At 36.5% G+C, this 24541-nt stretch overlaps 1 protein-coding gene and 2 long non-coding RNA genes across 4 annotated transcripts; 1 reads left to right on the top strand and 2 right to left on the bottom strand.

Annotated features, from left to right (window-relative positions):
- The first annotated feature begins 847 nt into the window (after positions 1-847).
- Positions 848-24323, top strand: vstm2lb (V-set and transmembrane domain containing 2 like b). 2 transcript variants are annotated; one of them, XM_055213143.2, is made up of 5 exons: positions 848-1120; positions 5993-6162; positions 6302-6346; positions 6471-6969; positions 21851-22077. In XM_055213143.2, the coding sequence occupies exons 1-4, from the start codon at positions 1042-1044 to the stop codon at positions 6897-6899; spliced, it is 723 nt and encodes a 240-aa protein (XP_055069118.2). In that variant the 5' UTR covers positions 848-1041; the 3' UTR covers positions 6900-6969; positions 21851-22077. The 2 variants fall into 2 exon arrangements, with proteins under 2 accessions (XP_055069118.2, XP_055069115.2); XM_055213140.2 differs by lacking the exons at positions 848-1120; positions 5993-6162; positions 6302-6346; positions 6471-6969 and adding an exon at positions 8431-8919 and having other exon boundaries at positions 21851-24323.
- LOC129455660 (uncharacterized) lies at positions 3335-5733 on the bottom strand. Its single transcript, XR_012370798.1, has 4 exons — positions 5350-5733; positions 4669-4753; positions 4406-4526; positions 3335-4279 (listed from the first exon to the last, which is right to left on the bottom strand). It is a non-coding gene; the product is annotated as an uncharacterized lncRNA (long non-coding RNA).
- LOC141365821 (uncharacterized) lies at positions 14904-18788 on the bottom strand. The gene is made up of 4 exons (XR_012370797.1): positions 18749-18788; positions 17351-17415; positions 17133-17231; positions 14904-15257 (listed from the first exon to the last, which is right to left on the bottom strand). It is a non-coding gene; the product is annotated as an uncharacterized lncRNA (long non-coding RNA).
- Positions 24324-24541: the final 218 nt, after the last annotated feature.

The raw sequence follows: 24541 nt of genomic DNA, 5'->3' as shown, positions 1-24541 counted from the left end.
TCATATTTACATCTGCTGTTGATGTCTGTTTCTGAGCTGTGCATCTGTTCCAGCCCTTGGCATCTCACAGCCGGCAATTACACACACACACACACACACACACACACACACACTCACACACACACACACACACACACACACACACACACACACACACACACACACACACACACACACACACACACACACACACACACACACACACACACACACACAGAGAGAAAGCTTTCAGAATTGGATTGCACGCTTGCAAACCCTGTGATGCATCCATCATTCAACCTGAAACAGTGACAATGAAACTCAACGCAGCTGCTCTGATGCTCAGACACACACAGTGCTTGGTGGACGCTTTGATGTTTTCTTTTGTAATGAAAAAACAATACTTGTTCAAAGAATCCACCTTTAGTATGTAGACAAATTTTGATTTAATTATTTGTATTTAAACTACATTTTCTAGCAGGTGTTACAACAAACCCCACCTATAGGGGTAACGTTTGCACTTCTGTCACTTTCGGTGTAATTGTACGATAACAGTAGGTCCCACAAACAAACTTTAAGTGATAATTTGTAGCAGAGATGTGTGTGTTGATTGTGTAAAAAATATTAATCTAATTTACATTTTTTTTAACGATAAGCTTTACTGTGTGCACCGCTTTCTCCTACTGATAAAAAGCATCTCCCAAATAACAGGTTATTATTTTTAAATGATAAATATTTGTAATAGCTATATTATCAGCTTGTGCAAATCTTATTCTAACAGATGACTAACAAATGTGTGTTTTTCTCAGATCAAATCAGTATAGTATTATGAATTCATGAACACCTTTTATCCCTCCGCCTAATTGATCAGACCGCATCACACCGCCTGTGTGTTCCTCCGCCCTGCAGCGGCTCGTGTAATTAATCCGCATCAGAGTGTGAAGAAACGAATCCGCTACTGCGTCTCCCCGTCAGCCGTCATATTTTTTATATCAGCACACTCAGGGATTAAATATTTGGATCGGATGAGTGGATAGACCAGAAACAGTTTCGTTTGGAGAGATGCTGTGGATTTTACACTGCGTGGGACTTTGTGTCCAAATCACCGCACATCTGGATAATCGCGCGTCTGGAAACACAGGTAGGCTATGATGTGAAGAACAACGTGTCTTAAAATCTGCTGAGCTCCCTAAATATATAGCTTCCTACCTAGGCAAGTGAGGATCAAAATGATGTCTAGATAGGGAGCTTCACCAAGTTTTAAGACACAGCTTTTATTTAACGGGTCAAGCTTTAGACTATATCGTTAATCATGTTTATTTTATTTAGTGTTATTCCTCATCAGTACTTTTATTTAGTATAAACTGCATTTCAGTTTAAAGTTTTTATTGTAGATTGATAAGGAAACTTTGAAAGAATTGAAAAAGGAATATTTGCGCATTTCTTTTAAAGAAAAATACGCACTGTGATAGATATTGTTTATTTAGGTCGCTTTAGATATCGCACTTTTAAATATAAGCGAAGAAAACTATCCATAAATAAATATTCTGCAAACTTTCAGTTATGTCTTTCAGCATATCAAAACAATTCTTATTAATTGAATGATTTCAGTTTTGGTAAAATAAGTTCATATTAAAAATCTACAAAGAGAGTTGAGATAAAAACTTTTTCTAAAAGTTCTTCAAGACACAACAAACTATAAAGGCCATTGAAGGTCTGGACTGAAAGCCAAAGAACATGAGATAGATTTTTACTTGCAATGTAAAAGAAATGCAGCATTATTGTCAAAGCAACATATATTTTTATTTTAACTTTAAGATAAAAAATTAAGTCAAACAACTTCAATTTGTTTTTATAATTTATGTCAACTTTTCAAAGGTCAAAATTTAAAATAGTAGATTGAATTGACTTGCAAAGCCAAGTTGTTTTAACTTCATGCTGCAATTGTTAGAGATTGTTTAATGTCATGAATTTTAGGGGTGGGGGAGAAATTGTGGAAAGAAATTATTCTTGGTATAATGAACAGCAGTTCTTTGCTTTAACCCTTTAACTGTCATGGGGGCTTCTTGAGTGGGGGGGGGGGGTGTTGAAAAGGTGATGTGCATCTTCAAATTACCCTGGTCTCTTTTTAAAGAAGACACTTTAAAGTTTTTACTGAAGTGTCTGAAGTTGTGAATATTAAAGGAATAGTCTACTCATTTTCAATATTAAAATATGTTATTACCTTAACTAAGAATTGTTGATACATCCCTCTATCATCTGTGTGCGTGCACGTAAGTGCTGGAGCGCGCTGCGACGATTCGATAGCATTTAGCTTAGCCCCATTCATTCAATGGTACCATTTAGAGATAAAGTTAGAAGTGACCAAACACATCAACGTTTTTCCTATTTAAGACGAGTAGTTATACGAGCAAGTTTGGTGGTACAAAATAAAACGTAGCGCTTTTCTAAGCGGATTTAAAAGAGTAACTATATTTTATGGCGTAATAGCACTTTTGTGAGTACTTCGACTCGCCTGAAAAGTCTGCTCCCCTTCTCACTCTCATAATGGGAGAGGGAGGGTGTTACTGCGCCGAGTCCAAGTACTCCCAAAAGTGCTATTACGCCATAAAATATAATTCCTCTTTTAAATCCGCTTAGAAAAGCGATACGTTTTATTTTGTACCACCAAACTTGCTCGTATAACTACTCGTCTTAAATAGGAAAAACGTTGATGTGTTTGGTCACTTCTAACTTTATCTCTAAATGGTCCCATTGAATGAATGGGGCTAAGCTAAATGCTATCGAAGCGTCACAGCGCGCTCCAGCCCTTACGTGCACGCACACAGATGATAGAGGGATGTATCAACAATTCTTAGTTAAGGTAATAACATATTTTATATTGAAAATGAGTAGACTATTCCTTTAAATGAAAAATGGTAGCATTTTAAGTTTATTTTTAAAAATTGTATATTAAAAACCCATAAAAATGAAACTTTTTACTCCCAAAATGCTATCAAAATAAGGCAGTGAGTCTCAATTAGTTCAGATCTAAATTTCAAGTTAAAATCACTAACAATGAGTTTTTATCACACTTTTAGTGGTTTCACATGGGTTTGCTGCATACTCAAAAATCACAAATTAATAAATTATTGTCACTGCATCGTTATTCATGAAAAAGGTTTTGAAATATAAAAAATACATTCTTAGGGCTTTCCAGTGATGTATAGTTTGTCAAGATTTTTGAAGATTCATAATAGGATGTATACTGTTATGAATATATATTCATATGTAATTCTACGGGGTGAGTGACGTTTAACAAAATGACTGTCACTACTTAATTTTAACATCAAATGGCATTGAAATATGAAAACTAAATTCTTACACTCTTAAGAAAAATGGTTCTATATAGTACCAAATAAGGGTTCTTCAGCTTGTAACAATAGCAGCACCCTTTCTGGTACTATATAGAACCCTTTTTAACATGGTTCTATATAGAACCTTGCCTTGAAAAAGTGCTAAATAGAACCTCAGTGGTGCTATAAAGAACCCTTTCATTTATCAGCAGTCAGGAGGATTATTTTTTATTTGTTTTTTTCTTATTTATAGCACTTTATAAGGTTTAACAGTTTAAAAACAGAATGGCAAGACATCAGAACATACTTTTATTTTCACTTTTTCATTACATGAGGTGTCATACCATAATAAATATGTGCATTAAAATCACAATCAGAATAAATATATTAATTATTATGCAAATATAACAAATCACTACTCAAATAAGATATGGATGTTAAATAACAGCTTCAATATTAAATAAATTAACAATAAAATTTGGCAATTAAAATCATTTTAAATAGACAACAATTACATGAAATCAATAAAATCATGACATGCAACATCAAAACATGCATATGATAATAAATCCTGAATATTAACATATTATTGACATTACATTCAGATGTATACATTTTAGCACAAACAGATCGATGACATAGAATACAAATGAATGGGATGTTTATAATGCATTATTAACTGTAAAAATAAAAGACAATAGGATTGTGTCAATCTTTGTAGAATCTCACCAAAAAAGTCCATATTATTTTCTTTACGGAATCATCCAATACTCCAATACTCCATCTAATGTTCTTTGTTTTGTTGCAATGATGCTGAACATTTAGTCAGATAAGAGTAAGATAAGAAATGGTCTGCTATTGTCATGTTGATCTTGAGACGCAGGGTGTGATTAACACAGATCTCCATCACCTGGCTGTGGTCATCATCATACAAGGTTGAGCATCAGGCTGAACAAGATTTGGATCTGTTGGAGATGGGAGAAAGGATAAGACATGGAGACAAAACAAGTTAATATTAGCCTGGAGTTTGCTTACATACTGTATGTAAAACATGATTTGACAAAAGTTTAATATGACTCTGCTCAAGATACCTGTTTTGTCAGTAAATAGGTGAATGCTTGGTGAAAGATTTATTTATAAATTGAATTCACTCAATTAACATAACTGTTATCAAGCCAATGGCAGACCTGCAGAGCTTCACTCACGATCCACCTACAACAGATAGACCAAAATAATTCTGTTATCACAAGTAAATGTGCCACAAGATCACATCACACACACAATCTCCAAAATGTTTAAACAGTAAATAACTATTATTTTAATGCCAGCATTGAAAGTAACATGCATACATCACCTTTTAAAACAGGATGTGTCTTTCATATCAAGCAGTCATACGCACTGCCTTCACTCCCAGCAAGATTACCTCACATATAAAAACTCTGAAATATCAATAAAAAAAAAACTAAACAAATGTTGTACCACATTCTTTTCATAATTAGTTTAATAAACTTAATGTAAAATATACATGTATATGCTTTATAACAAACACTATAACAAATCATTATCCTAAGTCATTGTTAAAGCAGAGTCCCTAAAATATATCATTTAAAACAATATGAAGATTACCTGCTTTGAAGGGAATGAAGCTTACAGTATGTTGACCTGTTATAAAAGAAATAAAGTACATCAAAAAAACACAAAACCTCAATTTACAAAATGTTTAAACAGTAAAAATTATTATTTTAATGCCAGGATTGAAAGTAACATGCATACATCACCTTTAAAAATAGAATGTGTCTATATCAAGTGGTCATACGCACTGCCTTCACTCCCAGCAAGATTACCTCACATATAAAAACTCTGAAATATCAATAAAAAAAACTAAACACATGTTGTACCACATTCTTTTCATAATTAGTTTAATAAACTTAATGTAAAATATACATGTATATGCTTTTAAACACTTTAACAAATAATTATCCTAAGTCATTGTTAAAGTAGAGTCTCCTATCATTTAAAACAGTATGAAGCTTACCTGCTTTAAAGGGAATGAAGCTTACAGTATAAAGTTTACCTGTTATAAAATAAATAAATTACAATAAGAACACACAAAACTTCAATTTTCAAAATGTTTTAACAGTAAATGATGATTATTTTCCTCTCTTACCTGTTTGTGTTGTTAGTCTGCAGGCAGTTCAGCAGGACTGATGATTCAGGGCTTTTACAGGTGAAAATAATCAGGAGGCAGCTTGAAAATAACTGACTAAATTTAAAATCAAAAAAGGAGGGAAATAAAGAACCCTTTTGCCAAGACAAAGAACCATTTCAGCAAAAAATGGTTCTTCAGTAAGCTATGGTTCTATATAGAACCTTTACCATCGTTTCAGAACCTTTGAAGAACCATTTTTCTTAAGAGTGTAGAGCTTTCCAATGATATGGTTGTCAAGATTATTTCAGGTTTATAGGATATAATAATAAATATGTAAAACCACCATGGGCCCACCTGTTGCACTGCTTCTGTGGTATTTTGCACTGGAAAAGTTACAGTGTGTTTTTATAGTACAGTCATGATGTAAGATAGGTATATTCAATATATCTCTGTCATTGCTGAATCTGTCCATCATATTTACTGAATGAGTATATAAATAATTACTTGCTTGACTTTCTCTCTATTTTAGCGTTGTTCACTGAGGTTCCTCGTGACATCATCTCTCAGGCTGGAGAAGATGTGGAGTTGGCTTGTTCCTTCAAAGGGTCCGGTTCCTCATCCGTTTCTCTGGAAATTCAGTGGTGGTACGCCCGACACGGTAGAGACTTACCAGAGAAACCTGGATGGACCGACAACCAGGCAAGACCAGAAATGTTGTTATTGCACGCACACTTTGCATTAGTAATCCTATACTGCAACATTATTTAGAGACATCATTTAGAGACCTAACCACATTGTTGCCACAATTGTGCATAATTTCGCTCTTGTGTCTCTCCAGGTGCTTTCACAAGAAGTAACATCAAAAGGGGAAACCAAAATAAGTGTGAGTTGTTCATATAAATGTAATAGTGTAGATGTATCACCTCTTTTTGCATTTGACTCTGAGCTCGTCTTATCTGGTAGTCTGCAATGTGTAATGTGAAGGTTCTTGCCTTATTTTTGTTCAGGTGGTCAAAGTGGTCGGCAGTAATATTTCGCACAAGCTTCGTCTGTCTAGCATCAAACCATCAGATGGGGGCACGTACGAATGCAGGGTGATCGACTTCAGCGAAAGCCGAACTCAGCAGCACAGAGTTCAGGCGTATCTGCAGGTACGGCCGGATGATCTCCGACACAAACGCACGCAGCTCCGTCACATGGACCACCTGAGCCATCAGCACACCGTAAAGGGCAACCATCAGCTGGATGATGGAGAGCCGGGTGATGCATACGTTCACAAGGGACACCACAAGAGTGAAGAAATGTTTTATAAAGTTGATCATCACGGGGGAAACAAAACCAAAGCCGTAAATAAACACCAATCGGAGAGCAGAGATTTCCAAACACATGACATGCAGATGAACAGTGACTGTCCTGATGAAGACTGTACACTATAGAGGAAAGGAGGGGAAGAAGAAGAGATATAAAGGGTGATTATGAAGAAGAAACGAGGAGGGAAATAAAAAAGTGTGCTCACATTTTAAAATAATTTATTAAGTTAAAGTAAATGACCATGCACCAACTGCACAATTTAGAGAATGGATGACTGCATATACAAATGTGCCAGTAAATTTGCTGAATAATTCTGAATATTGTGTAATAATTATATTTAGTGTTTTGTTATCACACGGACTTAAACAAGAAACATATGTCATTTTAACCTTAGCTAGTTTTAACCAAAGTATTATTAGTAATTTGTTATTTGACCTGCATGGCATATTAGCATATTAAAGGGATAGTTCAGTGAAAATTATGATTTACTCACCTCCATACGCATGACCATCTTCTTTTAGATGAACACAATTGAAGTTATATTAGAAAATGGCTCTTATAATGGTAGTAAATTTAGGGTCATTTTCAAGCACAAATAGTGCATCCATCCTTCACAGACGCAATCTACACGGCTTCAGAGGTGTACCCAGAGTACGTATGTGAAGTTTTAGCTCAAAATATCATATAGATAATTTATTATAACATGTTAAAATTGCCACTTTGTATGAGTGATCAAAAATGTGCCGTTTTTGGGTGTGTCCTTTAAAATGCAAATGAGCTGATCTTTGAATTAAATGTCGGTGCCGTAGTTGGATAGTGCAGATTAAGGGGCGGTATTATTATAATAAGATCCCCTTCTGACATCACATCGGGAGGCAAATTTCAATGAACTCTTTTTTCACATGCTTGCAGAGAATGGTTTATCAAAACTAAGTTACTTGTTTTTTCTTTTTCACATTTTCTAGGTTGATAGAAACACTGGGGACCCAATTATAGCACTTAAACATGGAAAAAGTCAGATTTTCATGATGTCTCCCCTTTAAATGCGGAGTCCACGATGTTTGAAAAACGCGTTGGAAAAGGAGACGGCCCGACTACCAAAACACACTTATAGCCAATCAAATCAAATCAAATGCCGGGTTGCGTATGTGTGGGGCGGGTCTATCAACAGAAGGTCCAGATTCTATTGGGGCAGGGGCGTGTTTGTTTAGGTGATTTCAAATATCAACATTGGCTTTCAAACATCATGGACTCCGCCTTTAATAGAGGCCTTCTCATGGTATTCAATGTGATTTTGTAATAAAAAAATCCATATTTAAAACTTTATCTTATAAACTATAAATAGCATTAAATCTTAAAAACAAATACATGATTTTTTGTGTCGTGTTCAGTATGTTGTCCTTTAAGTGCGTTGTGTTCTGTATCTCAGGTTTGACGGTCAGGCTGCGCTGTGTTTTATTTGATGCAACACTGCCCCCCTCAGGATAAACTGATAAACTTAGTTAAACAAACTTCATAAAATAATGTGTTTATTGAAACATAAACCACGCGAACATATTGTATCAGAGGTGGGACCAAGTCATTGTTTTGCAAGTCACAATGGCTAAGTCTCGAGTCTTTGCATTCAAGTCACAAGTCAGGACAGGCAAGTCCAAGCGTCATCAACTTTAAGCTTCAAGTTTTAAACAAGTCATTCGTGCTCTTTGCCCAAATGATCAATATTAATATATCCACTATATAAGAGAATAGAGAAGATGGTTTAATAGAATTTATTTATTTTTTGTATATCCTGATCCACACTCCAGTCCAGTCGGTGGCGGTAATGCTACCATAAACACTAAAGAATAAGAAAAAGTTCTACAAGGGGCTGCGTCCAAATACTGCCTTCGGAGGTGGTGAGGAGAAAAGGGCTCTGAAGATTTGGGTGTAACTTTAACTAGTTAAAGGATTTCACACAGCTTTGCTTTGTCTTTGAGGGAAGATAACGTTTCCTACGTCAAGATCGGGAAGTTCGAGTCTCGCGCATGCCTGGATGATTAACGGCTTCGTGTGTTTCATTGAGCGGATGTGAAAAATAACGGTTTGAAGAGAATAAGTGGACCAGACGTCGTCAGCGAGATATTCATACGAATGATCAGAGCATAAGTGAGTACAATTTGACTTAGTTTAATGCAAAGCGAATCTATTGGAAAAACAATCAATTAGTGATGGTAAAGTAAAGTCTCTGATAAAGCACCAAACATTACTGATTCTTTGCTTTGAGTGTCAGCGCCATATGTTGGTTAAAAAAACAGTCGCTTTTTAAAGAAGCTCGTGACAGGTGTAAGTGTAGAAGCGCAGCTGCGCAGGATCATACTAACACCATATGACATGTCACTCATGAGTCTGGGTATCAGCGGCTGACTGTTTCTCAGTCGGAAGGCTGCAGCCTCCGGAGGTCGCATGTATACGTCATTATCTAATCACCTTGCTTTTCTTGATAATTCTTACATTTTTACAAAAAGAGATATTGTTTTTTATTTTACACACAAACAGAAATGTATTGAATTTGTTACCATTTTTTTTTACCTGTATCCAAACATTACATTCACAAACAGAAATTCAAAAAAGAAAAACCTATATTTAAAATGTTTCTCATTGAATTTCAGTACCTCTTATCCACACTTCGAAGAATTAACAACAAGAAAAACATGATGCTTCTTTCTTTCTATGATGAACTCTTTGCTACTCAAACTTGATATGAACTGACTTATTGATACCACCCCCTTTCCCTCCCCCTCCCTCGTATGTTCATGTGACAAATTTAATGTTGTATTCATATGTATGTACAATAAATGTTCTTTAATAAAAAATAAAATAAAAAAAAAAGTTAACTAACTGAGCATTACATTCGCACAGAGGCGTCATGCCCATGATTCAAACATCGTTTTTTTAAGCCAAATGGATTTTGCATGCAACCTCAAAATCAAAGAAGGGAAGGGTCCATTAATCTGTTACTTTCATTTAATCTGTTTAATATGCTAAATATTATGAATTCTGTGCTGCATCCTTGTCACTTTTCAGATATTTCTGCCGTTTTGATAGTGTTTTGATCGTGTTACATTACTTTATTCTGGCGGCAGCTAGGCGCTGCAGACAGTGCAGTCGCAGACGTCATTAGCTTCTAAGCACGCTCATGAGCTCTTTGCTGTTGCTGCTGCATTGGCTGAGGATTTAAAACGTGTAAGAAACACTAACAACATTTCTAAACCCCAGTAATGTGCAGTTAACCTCATCTGTGTAGAAAATGTATGGTTTAAAATGTGACCGTCTCAACGTTATATTAGTAGATTTGATTTCATCTTGGTACAACTCCAAAGTTCGCCAGAGTTCACGGGGGCGCGGAATCACACATGCTCACATATGAGGTAAATTTTGATGCAATAATGCATTCCTCTAATAATTTTATTTAAACATTTTTTTTTAATCATTTTTTAACATTAAACTCAATCACGTTGCTATAGCTTATGTCATTTTCGTTGTTTATATATTTAAAATTACATTAATTTCACAGGATAATGCAGTTGTTGTGCAAAATGCATTAGTGACGCAATTAAACAAAACCTAAATAAACTAAACATGCCGTTTCAGATGTAAATATGATGCCAATATGTAATTATTCCTATTGAATAGTATTTGATATAAAAGTTAGTCAACACTTTTATTGTGGAGATTTTTGCAGGTGCGCTCAAATTGTTAGAAATGTAAGTTCCATGGAAAACACTGAAAGCTCTATAATATTTCGTTTGATGTCTGTGTATGCACAAATTTCTGTGAGCTGTACACACCGTGCCCCCTTAAAGAAATTGGTGCATGACGCCCCTGCATTCGCAAGTCATAAAGCATATTACAAAAACAATTTACAATTAACTAAGAATAATAGTAAACTGTAACATTGTTAATATTCTGTAATAATATTCTGTAATAAAACGTATGCAGCCTGCAAATGGGACCTCCGAAGGCTGCAACCTACGGCTTGAGAAACTGCCAGCGCCAGCCTACAGTAATGCCTATTATCTGACAACTATTGATAGCTGTGAAAATCAAAAATATGTTCCCCCACACCCCCACTGGTAAACATGTAGTCAAACCCAAGTTTACTCACGTATATCCTTTTGCACCTTGTCTAATTAACTTAAATGAAACAAGTTAATACAACACTTTTTTTTTGGCTCAACCTATTTTTGTAATGTTCAATCTGCTTAAATGTAAAAAAAATTCATGAACTTAATCATTTTATATTGGGACCACATTAATGATTTTTGTTGCTATTACTATTACTATTACTGGGCTGTGGATGTGTATTTCCCAGCATGCTTTGCATGCAACTGCCTTTGGAGAGTCATTTTTAAAATTAAGTGTTATTTTATGCATTTTTAGGTAAAGAGAAAGACTTTATACTGTTTAATGTTTGTTTATCTTATTGATTTAGAAAAGTTTACGCTATATTTTTACAAATTGTTTGGTTACCATCGTGCAGAAGAGTGGCGCTTGCGTACGTACTTCTTTAACTGTATTAAAGGAATAGTCTACTCATTTTCAATATTAAAATATGTTATTACCTTAACTAAGAATTGTTGATACTACATCCCTCTATCATCTGTGTGCGTGCACGTAAGCGCTGGAGCGCGCTGCGACGCTTCGATAGCATTTAGCTTAGGCATAAAAAAAAAAAGTTTGGTTCCGGTTGGTTGTCAGTTTAGGTCATGGGTCGGTAGGGAATTTTTTATTTTTTTATTTTTTTTTTTTTTTACAGTGGCAGCAAGGGATAGGTAGGAAATTGTTAAATATTTAAATTGAATAGCGGATATATTTGAGGTGACTTTGGCCATATTGCGTGTTTGTCTCACGCAGCGCAGAGCCACGGATCTCCACGGATTATCTCTTTTTAATTGTGTGTGTGTGTGAGTGTGAGAGAGAGAGAGAGAGAGAGAGAGAGAGAGAGAGAGAGCAGTAAATGCAGCTGAACGAATACACTGCGTGTTTTAAAGTAAAAAAATAAATAAATAACAAAACGCAATATGTGGAGCAGTGGCGGATGCAGAACGTGACATATGGGTGGGCATGGATTAAGTACGGGTGGGCCTGAATCTATGGGTGTCACTTTTGAATAAGAAACTATAACAAGTCTATAAAATTCGTCAAAACCTCAGAACACTAATTTAAACAGCATACACACACACCCGAACTGCACGTCACATTTTTGACATTATTGATACTTTAAATTGTAATGCAACGTGACATTTATTAAGCCTTTTTGGTAAAAAAAAATATTGGGCTCTCATAGCCTACAAAAAAGAACCTGCACACAGTGACAGGAAATATAAATGAACCCAAAAAAACCTTATACTTTTTTAAATAACCTATTAAAGTGTTTAAATAAATACGGCTACTAAATGCTTAAAATGAAGCTTCTAACATCATATTCTCTTCATGCAAATCACTAAAAATATATTTTCGTTCTCACATATTTAAGTTAACTTACTAAATAAAGAAAGAAAAAGGGAATTGCTAGAATAATGTTAGACTCTGGGGTTAAACGAAATGGCAAATAAATAAACATTTAATATACTTTTTGATGAGCACAAGAGCAAGCCTACTCGTGAAGAGCGGAGCCGAGGAGCGCGCATATCAGACGTGAACGAAAGGATTTAATGCTTTCACTTCATTTCCTGACAGTTTCACTTGTTAGTGAGGATAGTAATGGCTAACAAGATGACGCCGAATTACATACAACATAATTACCTAACTAAATCTGAGAGAATGCAAACACATTACAATATTTTTTCCTCCGCCCGACGGGCAAGGCGCATCATTTTTTTTTTTAGCCCGACAGGAATTCGCCATAGCCCGTAATGGACGTCGGGCAAGCGATTTTGCGAGGTTTGTTTTGTAGAAAGACTTTCTTTAAAGTGAATTTCGTTTTGTATAAATTGTATCTTAATATTAATCAATGTTTGATCAAACAATTGCCTCGATTTAATAAATAAGAAGAAAACCAAGAACGTCTGTGGTGTGGATTGAAGTGAACCCACTATATTTCCCAGCCTACACGTCTTTCTGCTATAATGCATTTCTTAAATTAATGTCTCAATTACACAGTAGGCTTATAGGTTGTTATGATAGGCTATTTGTTGCCTAAAAGCAATAGGCTATATTGTATAAAGTGTAGCAATAAACGTGGCGTGACTTATAGTGCTGCTATATCGCTATATCAAACAACATCACTATGATCAGATGTTTTCTTTCTATTTTTTACCCCGCTGTCATATTTGTTGTGTGTTTATGTTATTGAGAGGAAAGCGCGCAGCACATATTTATAACGTGTTGTTATTCAAAATACGTTTTCTACTTGCTTTCAAAAAAAGTTCTCAAAGTGATCATGGCTGAAAGCTGCTCGGGAATATTTCATTATAACGCAACATTCAACTGCTTTAATAGTTTTTAAATAGTTATCAGGCTTACTTATAATTTTACTGTTTTTAACATAACATGCAATAGATAAATTACACCACATATACATGTCTAACTATACAGAGTAGTATTTTTTACATTTCTGATTGGGCGGGCCGCCTGATGTGGAGGCCGTTGTTTAATCTGTCTGTATTATATGAAAAATATCTGACGTGAGCCTGTTGCTAAAGTATAAAAGTGGAACTCTTTGTAGCATAATCCGGGCTTGACATTAACTTTTTTTGCTCACCAGCCAAAGTGGCTAGTTGTTTTTCAAAGGTACTAGCCAAAGTTAAATTGTATATGATTTAAATTTGACTTTGGCATCCTAAAATTACTTTAATTCGAGCAAATTTACTTGCTAAATTAGATGCAGACTGAATTTCAAATGCAGTCTGACTACCCGAATTAAGACAACATTTAGCTGGTATATAGCTGGTATATCAGTATAGATCATATAAGATGCATGAAAAACATGCTAGTAATTAAGGCATAAATAGATTAACTTTGAATGAATATATTAAAAGTAGAGCAGGGGTGTAGAAGAAACACTAATTCTAAACTGAAAAGATAAACACATAACCCATCGATAACCACTTTAAATATTTATTAACAACAGCAGTAAATACTGTCAAGATATGTACATTAATTTTACTGTCATGCAGATGTATTTTATAAGCTAAATGGTTTCTGATAAAAGTGATTTAAGACTTTTAAGACTTTCCCGAAGTGTGTATGCGCTCAGACTGCGTCCTCTTGTTACACTTGTGCATTCGCAAATCCCTCAGCTCTCGCGCGCTCTCTGGAAGGTGACGCTTTGGTCCGCAACGCCCCGCTGATCGCGTGCGCGTCTCTCAACAGATCTCTGTGCGTTGCTCTGGGTGCAGAATGCTCATGGAAGTTGTAGTTTTCCAGTGTCGCATTGCGTATTGTTTATCATTTCGCATAACTTTTAAGAAAACAGACTCGCCTTACGGCCGAAATCTTACCCGCGTTTGGCGGTGTTAATGTCAAGCCCTGGTCATAATACCATGAATTCAAATATTATAATTCACTTACTGCCAGCAAAAATCTCTGGAAGAGAAAAGCCCACTTGCATATCGTTGTTCAGCTCGTCTTTTTTTGTCTGTAATTTACAACTTTCGGCGGGGCAAAAGATCACGTTGCTGTGCACTAAACAGCATCTCGAATGCACACCAAAAATTACCACTTTACCAGTGCCTTTGTAAGTGGCGACAACGATCTGTGAACTATTGTGTTAACGACTGTGTAGCTGCTTTGTTTGTTGCTGGAGGACGCGTCCCAGCAAGCCATTTTGCGTCTAATAGACGTCTAGTAGCCGTCTAAACACCCCCCTGACGTCTAGGCTAAAACAAGGCTAATTTTGGGCTGTCAGTGAAAATCTAGTAGACGTCTATCATAGCCCAAGAATAGACTAGCCGTTAAATAGACGACTATTAAACGTCTACATATATACGTCTAATAGACGGTGAATGTGGGTCTAGGCTAAAACAAGGCTAATTTTGGGCTGTCAGTGAAAATCTAGTAGACGTCTATTATAGCCCAAAAATAGACTAGCCGTTAAATAGACGGCTATTAAATGACTACACATATGTGTCTAATAAACAACAAAAGAATGGCTAAAGAATTCTTTTTAATCCATTAAAACAGGTTCTCATAAACATACAATCATGCAATTTATTACAAAAAATATTGTTAATACAATAGAAATTCAGATAAGACAAAATGATAAGAAAAACTACTTTTAACAAAAAGAATAAAACAGTAACAAAATAAAGGAATAAATAACAAAATACAATTTTAAAAATGAAATAACATCTAAACATTAACAAACTATCTTCAGTTCACTTCAACTTATTAATTGTACTAATTTCTATACACCACGTCCTCCCTGGTGCCTGTTTGAAATGCCCCCATTGCATCCTTCCCTTCCAGTTCTGTTGCTGCTGGGAAGTTGTTCAACACAGCATCTGCCAAATATGAAAAGAATGCATGAGACAAGTATTTTTGCTTTATATTAAATGTGATAGTCATTCTCTTTCGAAGAAGTCATATATAAATATTGACAGGCAACAGTAATCATACCGTTCTCATTACTACAAACACAAGTGCATGTTTCTCTGTGTGTGTTTAATGACAATTTGGAACTAGCAAAAGAGGCTTAAAGGCAGGGTATCTGATTTTGATCCAGAAACATTTTAGTTATGCTGGTTGAAAGTCTCCTCAAGTCTTGATAGCAATCACTATGTTAAGTTGTCTAATGTGTATTTTTATATATTTGTGTCATCTGTAAAAGGCGTAGGACCAAAAAACGTTCAACAAATCATTGAACCCCGACCCAATGCAATATTTGGACATGGGCCAGTTACCAGTTTAAAGGTATACCGAGATTTTCAGAGTCAAGGTTTTAAAAACCACAAAAAATTTCTGTGATACCGTTTTCAATGTATGAACTGTGTTTACACAAAGTGAATTAAATCATGTAATTGAATTCATGTTTACATTTACAACTGAAAGAATATTATCATTTAAAGGCTTTATTTTAAACTGGCATAAATGTTGTTTGTTGTTTAAAAATAAAATGTATTGTGTCCAGTTGAAAAGTTGATGTTTTAATATGCAGACATTTGAAAATAACACATTTTAGTGTCACAATGGCAATACCGCAACACCGTGGTATTTTTGCTTATGGTTATCATCCAGAATCTCATTCCGGCCCATGCCTAATTGGACGCATTAAATTTTTGCCCCTCTTCTGTGAACGTGTTTTGCATGCCACTTCACACCCTGTTCAAACATTTTGAAACAACAAAAAAAAAAACATCTGGATGAGCAAAGAGCAAAAACCCAAATTAACATTGGTAACTTCACTGCTTTTCTGCAAGATGGAAACAGCTACAGGTCTGAAAGGGTCGTTGCAGTGTTTCTTTTGGAAAGGTAGGTATACAGTGTGATTCTATTTTGATGGATTCAGATTGTATTTTAATGAAACGTGTTGCTTATGTAGTTTGTGTTCCTTTACGAATTAGTGCAATGATATTTATCTTTTCAAATTTCTAAACGTGCTGTTTTTAATTTGGTTATTTTGGTAATGTTATTCACTTTGTCAGTCTTACTGGTTAATGAGATAGGAGTGTGCTTCTGGTTGGTGCGTGTAGGCTAAAGTTAGTATTTTTCAAAATCAAATACCCTGCCCTTTAAAGGAATAGTCTACCCTTTTGCCATATTAAACTATGTTATTACCTCAACTTAGACAAATTAATACATATCTATCTTGTTTCAATGCGTGCACTGTATAGCGCGTCGTGAATGTGTTAGCATTTAGCCTAGACCCATTCATTCCTATGGTACCAAACAGGGAAGCCACCAAACACTTCCGTGTTTTCCCTATTTAAAGACTGTTACATGAGGAGTTATACCAGTAAGTATGGTGCCACAAAATAAAACTTTTTTTTGGTACCATAGGAATGAATGGGGCTAGGCTAAATGCGAACACATTAACAACACACTGTACAGTGCACGCATTGAAAAAGATAGGTTAATTCGTCTAGGTTGAGGTAATAACATAGTTTAATATGGCAAAAGGGTAGACTATTCCTTTAAGATGCCAAGCATAAAATATTCACAATACAATCTTATGGACATAAAACATCTAAACAATATTGTATGGGTGAGTTAACTGTTGTATCGGCAAAGAGTAATTTAATCTGGGGCTTTTAATATTTAGAAAATATTAAGGCAGTACCGGACTGTTGTCAATTACTCCTCACATGGCCTAATGTCATATTAAAAGTATTATTTTGTGAAACACCATTCAGCCTAAAACTACATACAAACACACTTACCTTTAATAACTGAGAACTGATGTTTTTTCAAATGCTTGCTTCTGCAGTGGACCACCACCATTCATCTTGAACTTTGAAATTAATGAATCTTAGTGAACTCTAAAATACAAAAGATAATGTCGTTAACAGTTGCAGACTGACATATTTTTTTGAGACCACATGAAAGACTGCGTTGACACCACAATGTCTGATTAATATTGCATGTTTATAGAATTTACCTGTCCAGCATTCTTCCGGCACGGTCTCTCAAGTTTCTCCCTCCAGTTTCACACAGCTTTGACACCTGAATAGCACATGCATATGTCAGTAATTTTACAGTAATGTATGCTTCAGTGTACAAGTGTTTACCAACCTTAAAGGTTAATGCCCACTGACCTGCAAGTTTGCCCTCACTAACACAATAAAACTCTTTTTTCCAACAAACTGAAGGCTTGTAAGTTAAATCCATATGGAAAAATAGCTTTCCCCCACAATCTATCTGTGTATGCATAATTGTAAAGCACAACTGCCCACATTACTGTAAGCAACACAGTAATAACTTAGCTAAGTTACTGCTGTTACTAAAAAGCAGCCTACAAATCACTCATGTTAATCTTCAGTGTAACGTTATATTAGGTATGTTGCTAACTCCGCTGTCGCGGCTGACGTTTTGGTTCCACTCAGCGAAACTCAAGATTTTCTCAGGCGGCGCGCGGTGCTGTTGAAAATAATGCTTCTGTTGGTTTGTTGATGGCGAAATTTCTGAGTTTTTATTGTTAACACCACCGGAAGAAGCATAGGTACCTTCTCGTTTTCAGTCACAACCTTTCATGTTTAACCACTGGCCGTGCGAGCTCGCCGAAGTCGGTTGTTTGAAAAATAGTCGTTGTTTTTGCTGAAGTTGAGTAAAGACATTCTTGAAATTGTAAAGACATTTAGTTTAATTGCTAAACTACAAGTGAACGAAATTTTAAGAAATTTGACCGACTACCAAAGGTGGTTTTACCTCTACCAAAATCTGCTTGAATGGTAAAGAATGGGACGCAGCCGTATAGCCATGTAGATGATATCTGTATATATAGACTGAATAAAGAGTGTTATTTGGTGTAATTAGTGGTTTGTTTTTTTATATATCTGACTTTTCAGAAGTGGAATATGTAGAGGATATATCAAACAGCTTATCCTGAAAGATTCAGGTCAATATCTTAACGATTTAAAAAGTTATAGCTAAAAACTTCATAATTTTCATGATTCGGTCACACATTTTCTTGAATTTTAATGGAAAACATGGGACCAAATAAAGTGATGATTTTCGAGTTTCAAATGGCCAGTATTTTGTTATTCTTTAACCCATATACATGATATTGGTCTAATTTAAAAGCTTTTTTCAAGCTCTTTCTATCTGAACAACTCGTTTTAGCATTTAACCATTTTGAAAATTTTAGCAACATACCTAGTTACATAGACTCATTTACCTCCACTATTTTATTACATTGCAGGTTGTACTGTTTAGGTTTTATAAAACATGGGTTACTTACTCTAACGTTAAGTTACCCGCAAGAATGTCGCGATTCCAACAACAAATAAAGTAAATACATTTTAAACACATGTAAAATAAAATAATAAAAAACACTTACAAGATCAAACGCGTGTGGAAGATTGCTTTCCTCCTGGCTGTTGATTTTCAAACAGCGGAAATCTTTCTCGCAAGATCTGGCCTCGTGTTTGTGTACTGCAGCTGCCATCTAGCGGTTCGGAGTTGTAACTGGATTTTGTTTATCAACAATGAATGTTATGCGTGACAGCAGGGGCCCGTACCATGAAAATGGTTAAACAAAATCAGGGTTACAGGATTAGTTTCAGGTTGACAAAACCAAGCCAATCTGCAGGCCTTGTTGGTAAAAGCTATTTTCATGGTACCCAAAACCCAGGATTTGCACAAACTAATCCTAAACAAAGCTGGCTAACCAACTAAACCAGCTTCATGGTATAGGCCCCAGATATTCAGATAAGATAAATAAAACCAAACATCTTGAATTCACTGGTGTCTTTGCATGCCTGATGAAATATCATACATCTTGCAAGTTATTTTGGCAAAAACAAAATTTTATTAAATTCAAGGTTATTCTGGGCTAAACATGGTTTGTTCGTAGTCGGTCTATTTATGAGCTAAATAGTGGCTATGTACGACGGTGCATAAAACACTTTAAAGAAATTAAACAAACCTTGTAATCGCTGTTAACTTTGCTTACACAATGAAATACCATACATCTCACAAGTTATTTGGCAAAAACCACATGTAATTACATTAATGGTTATTTCTGGGCTAAACGTGGGTTATTCGTAGTCGGTCTATTTGTAAGCTAAATAGTGGCTAAGTACAGACGGTGCATAAAACACTTTAAAGAAATGAAACAAAATACCTTAATCGCTTTGAACTTTGTTTACATGATTAAATATCATACATCTCACAAATCATTTTGGAAAAACAACATGTAATTAAATTCATGGTTATTTCTGGGCTAAACCTGGTTTATTCGTAGTCGGTCTATTTATGAGCTAAATTGTGACTACGTACAGACGATGCATAAAACACTTTATAGAAATGAAACGAAATACCTTGTAATCGCTGTTAACTTTTCTTACATGATGAAATAGCATATCTCACAATTTTTTTTGTCAAAAACCACATGTAACCAAATTAAAGTTTATTTGGGCTAGATATGGGCTAGGCACAGCCCGGCTATATCGGGTCTATACTGAAACGAGACGTTGAAATGACGGCTATTGCTTGCTGGGGTGCTTTACAAAAACGGTGCTGTACTAAAAGGTAAATTATAGTTCGCCTCAAAATTTTTTTTATTTGTGTATTTATTTAATGTGTATTATTTCTTCCCCAAGCTCATAAAATAAATTTGGGTCGCACATAAATTGGCAGGGTCGGTCGGAAACCGGAACCAAACAAATTTTTTTTTTAGGCCTTAGCCCCTTTCATTCAATGGTACCATTTAGAGATAAAGCTAGAAGTGACCAAACACATCAATGTTTTTCCTATTTAAGACGAGTAGTTATACGAGCAAGTTTGGTGGTACAAAATAAAACATAGCGCTCTTCTAAGCGGATTTAAAAGAGGAACTGTTTTTATGGCGTAATAGCACTTTTGGAAGTACTTCGACTCGCCTGAAAAGTCCGCTCCCCTTCTCACTCTCATAATGGGAGAGGGAGGGTGTTACTGCGCCGAGTCGAAGTACTCCCATAAGTGCTATTACGCCATAAAATATAGTTCCTCTTCTTAATCCGCTCAAAGGCATGTTTAGTAAGGCATGTTTGTTTAAACTAATTATATTTCCTAATTAAACTAAGGTCTAGTTCTGGCTTAAGCTAACCTCTGTCCAGGAAACCACCCCAAAGACTATTAAAATAGTGACTAAACATGACTCAATAACCTTGTGTTTAATCCAACCAGCTGTTACTTTAACTACTAAGTTACTATAATCTTGATTTATAAACGAGACATCGCAGACAATTCGGCGCAAATTACAAAATTGCCATTACACAGAGTTACTACAGAAGGCATGCGCGGGCATAGGAGAGAGAGAGCTCGCACACAAGCACATAGAGAAAAAGTGTGTGTGGGAAAACACTGCTAACCTTTCATGATAAACTCGAATCAGTCGTCTTCTCTGTCAGTAACATCTGGCGTTTATGTGAAAATGCAAGTTCAAAGAGGAATCCGCATGGAAAACACATCCAACTTTTAAATCTTTCACTCAGTGTCATGTATGAGAGGCGCTGTCTAGGGGCTTCACGCACAGTGAGAGAGAGAGAGAGCGTGCACAAGAGAGGCACCACCGAGCGCTCACAACAATAAATGAAGCCGTTTTAAATGAAAATAAAAATGTAAATGTTGCGACCATTGTTGATTTTGTGGCGCACACAAACAAATAAATGTATGGATAACACTGCCAGGAGCAGAACCCGCCATTACGCGAGATTAATTAAACAGCGTGACGCGTCGCGTAGTCGACGTAATCGACGTAATCGATGACGTCGACACGTCGTTGCAGCACTATTGAGCACGAAGGGGAGGGGTGGGAGACGACTGATCACCGTGAGTGAAACCTAAGCGCTAGCGCACAGATGGGAGTAGCATTTCCTTTCTGTACCCTATATAATGTGAAGGCTGTCCCCCATCCCTTGCCTCGTCGTCGTCGCTTTGTGCCCCCCAGCCTGACAGGCGGGTCTGTTACCAGCACTGAGAATGGCTGCAAGACCGGATGGCTGCTTGCCTGCACTGGGTTATCTCGACCCCTCCATTCCCCCCTACTCTGTTGCAAGTCGTGTGTTGTTCATGTTGTAAAGTGTACTGACTATGTGCTTATGTAGCTAAAGTGTTTTTTACTTGTTCCCACACTGTACTCCCTTTGGAGCATAGTCTGGGGGTTTGTTTTTTTCTCCTCCCTGTAATGCTGTACTTCTTCCTCAATACCCCGTTGGCCTGTTCTGTCTACCCCTTGTCAGATTTTATGTATGTATGGACAGGTTAATGGATAATTCCGCTGGTACCTGTGACCAAGTGACAAATAAAGTAATTGATTGATTGATTGATTGATGATTGCTAAGAAACATTACAGTAAAAAACTCTTTACAATATTATTAAGGTTTTGTTAACATATTATGGTCTTGAGAACACTTATAGAAATGTACTAACACAAATATACATACTGATTTGCTTTTAGACCTGATGGAACTGGAAGAAACGTCATTATCACATAATTCCACAATCGCAGAAAAATCTCCTGGTTGCTTGCAGATGAAAATGACTTCATTTCCAAAACAAACAGAAAAGCAAAGAACAGAAGCCACTAAATTATCAACTTGCACTCATTGTGGAAAGGGTTTTAAAAGTAAAGGAGACCTTGTGAAGCACATACGAATCCATGCTGAAGAAAAAACGTTCACCTGCCCTGACTGTGGAAAGAGTTTTACAAGCAAACGTAATCTAACCGTCCACATGAAAACTCACACCGAAGAGCGTCCATACCCATGCCCGCAGTGTGGAAAGATTTTCAAAAGAAGTTATAATCTCACGGTCCACATGAGAATTCACTCTCAAGAACGCCCATTCCCATGTCTTCAATGTGAAGAAACCTTCACAAGGAAATATCGTCTTATAGATCACATGAGAATTCACACTGGAGAGACTCCATACCAATGTCTTCAGTGTGAAAAGACATTTAGCAATAAAGCTAGTCTAAAGGTCCACATGAAAGTTCACACTGGAGAGCGTCCATACGCATGTCTTCAGTGCGAAAAGAAATTCAACAGGAAAGATTGTCTATCAGTCCACATGAAGATTCACACTGGAGAGCGTTCATACGCATGTCTTCATTGTGAAAAGACATTTAACATGAAAGGTCGTCTCACAGAACACATGAAAATTCACACAAGAGAGAGTCCAAACCCATGTCCTCAGTGTGGAAAGACTTTCAAAAGGAAAGAGGGTCTTGAAGAACACATGAAAATTCACACTACAGAGAGTCCACACCCTTGTCTTCAGTGTGGAAAGGGTTTCGCACAGAAAAAGTATCTTATGGTCCACATGAGGGTTCACACTGGAGAGCGCCCATACCCATGCCTGCACTGCGAAAAGAGTTTCACACGAAAAAATAGTCTTGTGGTCCACATGAGAACTCACTCTGGTGATGTACACCCATGTCTGCTTTGTGGAAAGAGTTTCGCAAGCAAAAGTGATCTATCAGTCCACACAAGAATTCACACCGGAGAGTGTCCATACTCTTGTTCTCAATGTGGAAAGAGATTCACGCAGAAAACTCATCTTAGAATCCACATGAGAACTCACACTGGAGAGCGCCCATACCCATGTCTTCAGTGTGGAAAGAGTTTCAGAACCACAAGTTCTCTAACTGTCCACATGCTAATTCACACTGGAGAGAAGGCATACCCGTGTCTTCAGTGTGGAAAGACTTTTAGACACAAAGCTTATCGATCAATACACATGATAACTCACACTGGACAGCGCCTATACCCGTGTACTCAGTGTGAAAAGACTTTCAGGAGCAAAGGTCATCTAAATGTCCACATGAGAATTCACACGGGAGAGCGCCCATACCCGTGTCTGCAGTGTGGAAAGACCTTTGCGCACAAACCTAGTCTTACGATCCACATGAGAATCCACACCGGAGAACGTCCATACCCATGTCTTCAGTGCGGAAAGGGTTTCAGACACAAAAAAAGTCTTGAGGAACACGTGAGGATTCACACCGGAGAACGCCCATACCCATGTCTTCAGTGTAAAAAGTGTTTCAAACGCAAAAAAACTCTTGAGGAACACGTGAGGATTCACACCGGAGAAAGCCCATACCCATGTCTTAAGTGTGGAAAGACATTCACAAGGAGAGGTGATCTTGCAGTCCACACGAGAGTTCACACTGGAGCACGCCCATATGCATGTCTTCAGTGTGGAAAATGTTTCAAACAAAAAACGACTCTTGAAGACCACACAAGAATTCACACTGAAGAGGGTCCATGCTAGACGTGTGTCAGTTTTCGGTAGTAACAAAACTGAAGAAGAATGTATATGATCTTTTCCTTTGTGACAGCATGGCAAGGTGAAGACTGTAATCAGCAATCAGACCAATTGCTTTTGAATGTGTGCAAGGGCCTAAAGCAAACTTTTGTCCCATCTGCCATTCACCAGTGACTTTTTTACAGGCTATTATATTATATATGCATACCAGTTGTTTGAACATTTACAACCTTATCCTGTAGTGTTTAGTATCATTTAGTAGTGTTTAAGTTTAGTTTATCTTTTGTAAAAAAAAATACCATTTTATTACAACTGTGTACAACTGTTTCTACAAGTTAGCCAGATGCTTTGCAGCAATGATGCTTCAGGTCTACTTTCAGCAATGCGAGCACGTGCTGCTCATGTGTTGTGTGAATGCTTTAAAGAAGCATTGAATTAAAGAATACATTTTAACTTGATTTTTGTTATATAGACGGATGCACGTGCGCTGACGCAATACACGTCTGGATCCAAACTTTACTTCCGGTTTCGTTTTTTTTATGGTCTGACTAGTTGCTAAACGGATCTCTTGAACAAATGCCTCGTCGAAAATAACAAACGTTTTGGTTTTCTGGGTAATCCATGTGTTGTTTTTTTCCTTGTTATATAAATAAACAAATTTTAAGAACTTTGTTATTATTTATTCTTAGCGGAGTTTACCGGAAGTTACGTGCGGACCACGACAGCCGTTTTTTCATGTTGTTACTGCTGAAACCATCTATAAGAGGTCATCGTACTTAAACTAAACTTAATCCTGCAAGTTTCAGAACTGAAAACGTCCTCGTTACTGGCACCAAGCCCAGAAAACGGCTATAGCACTTTTCACACAGACATTCTGGAA

The sequence above is a fragment of the Misgurnus anguillicaudatus genome, chromosome 8 (assembly GCF_027580225.2).
Source record: "Misgurnus anguillicaudatus chromosome 8, ASM2758022v2, whole genome shotgun sequence".
Taxonomy (NCBI): domain Eukaryota; kingdom Metazoa; phylum Chordata; class Actinopteri; order Cypriniformes; family Cobitidae; genus Misgurnus; species Misgurnus anguillicaudatus.
Note: the sequence above shows the minus strand (reverse complement) of the source record. Positions and strands in the feature narration are given on the sequence as shown.

Excerpts from the sequence above, each read along its gene's own strand:
- vstm2lb (XM_055213140.2), top strand. The coding sequence starts at position 21,856 with ATGGAACTGGAAGAAACGTCATTATCACATAATTCCACAATCGCAGAA.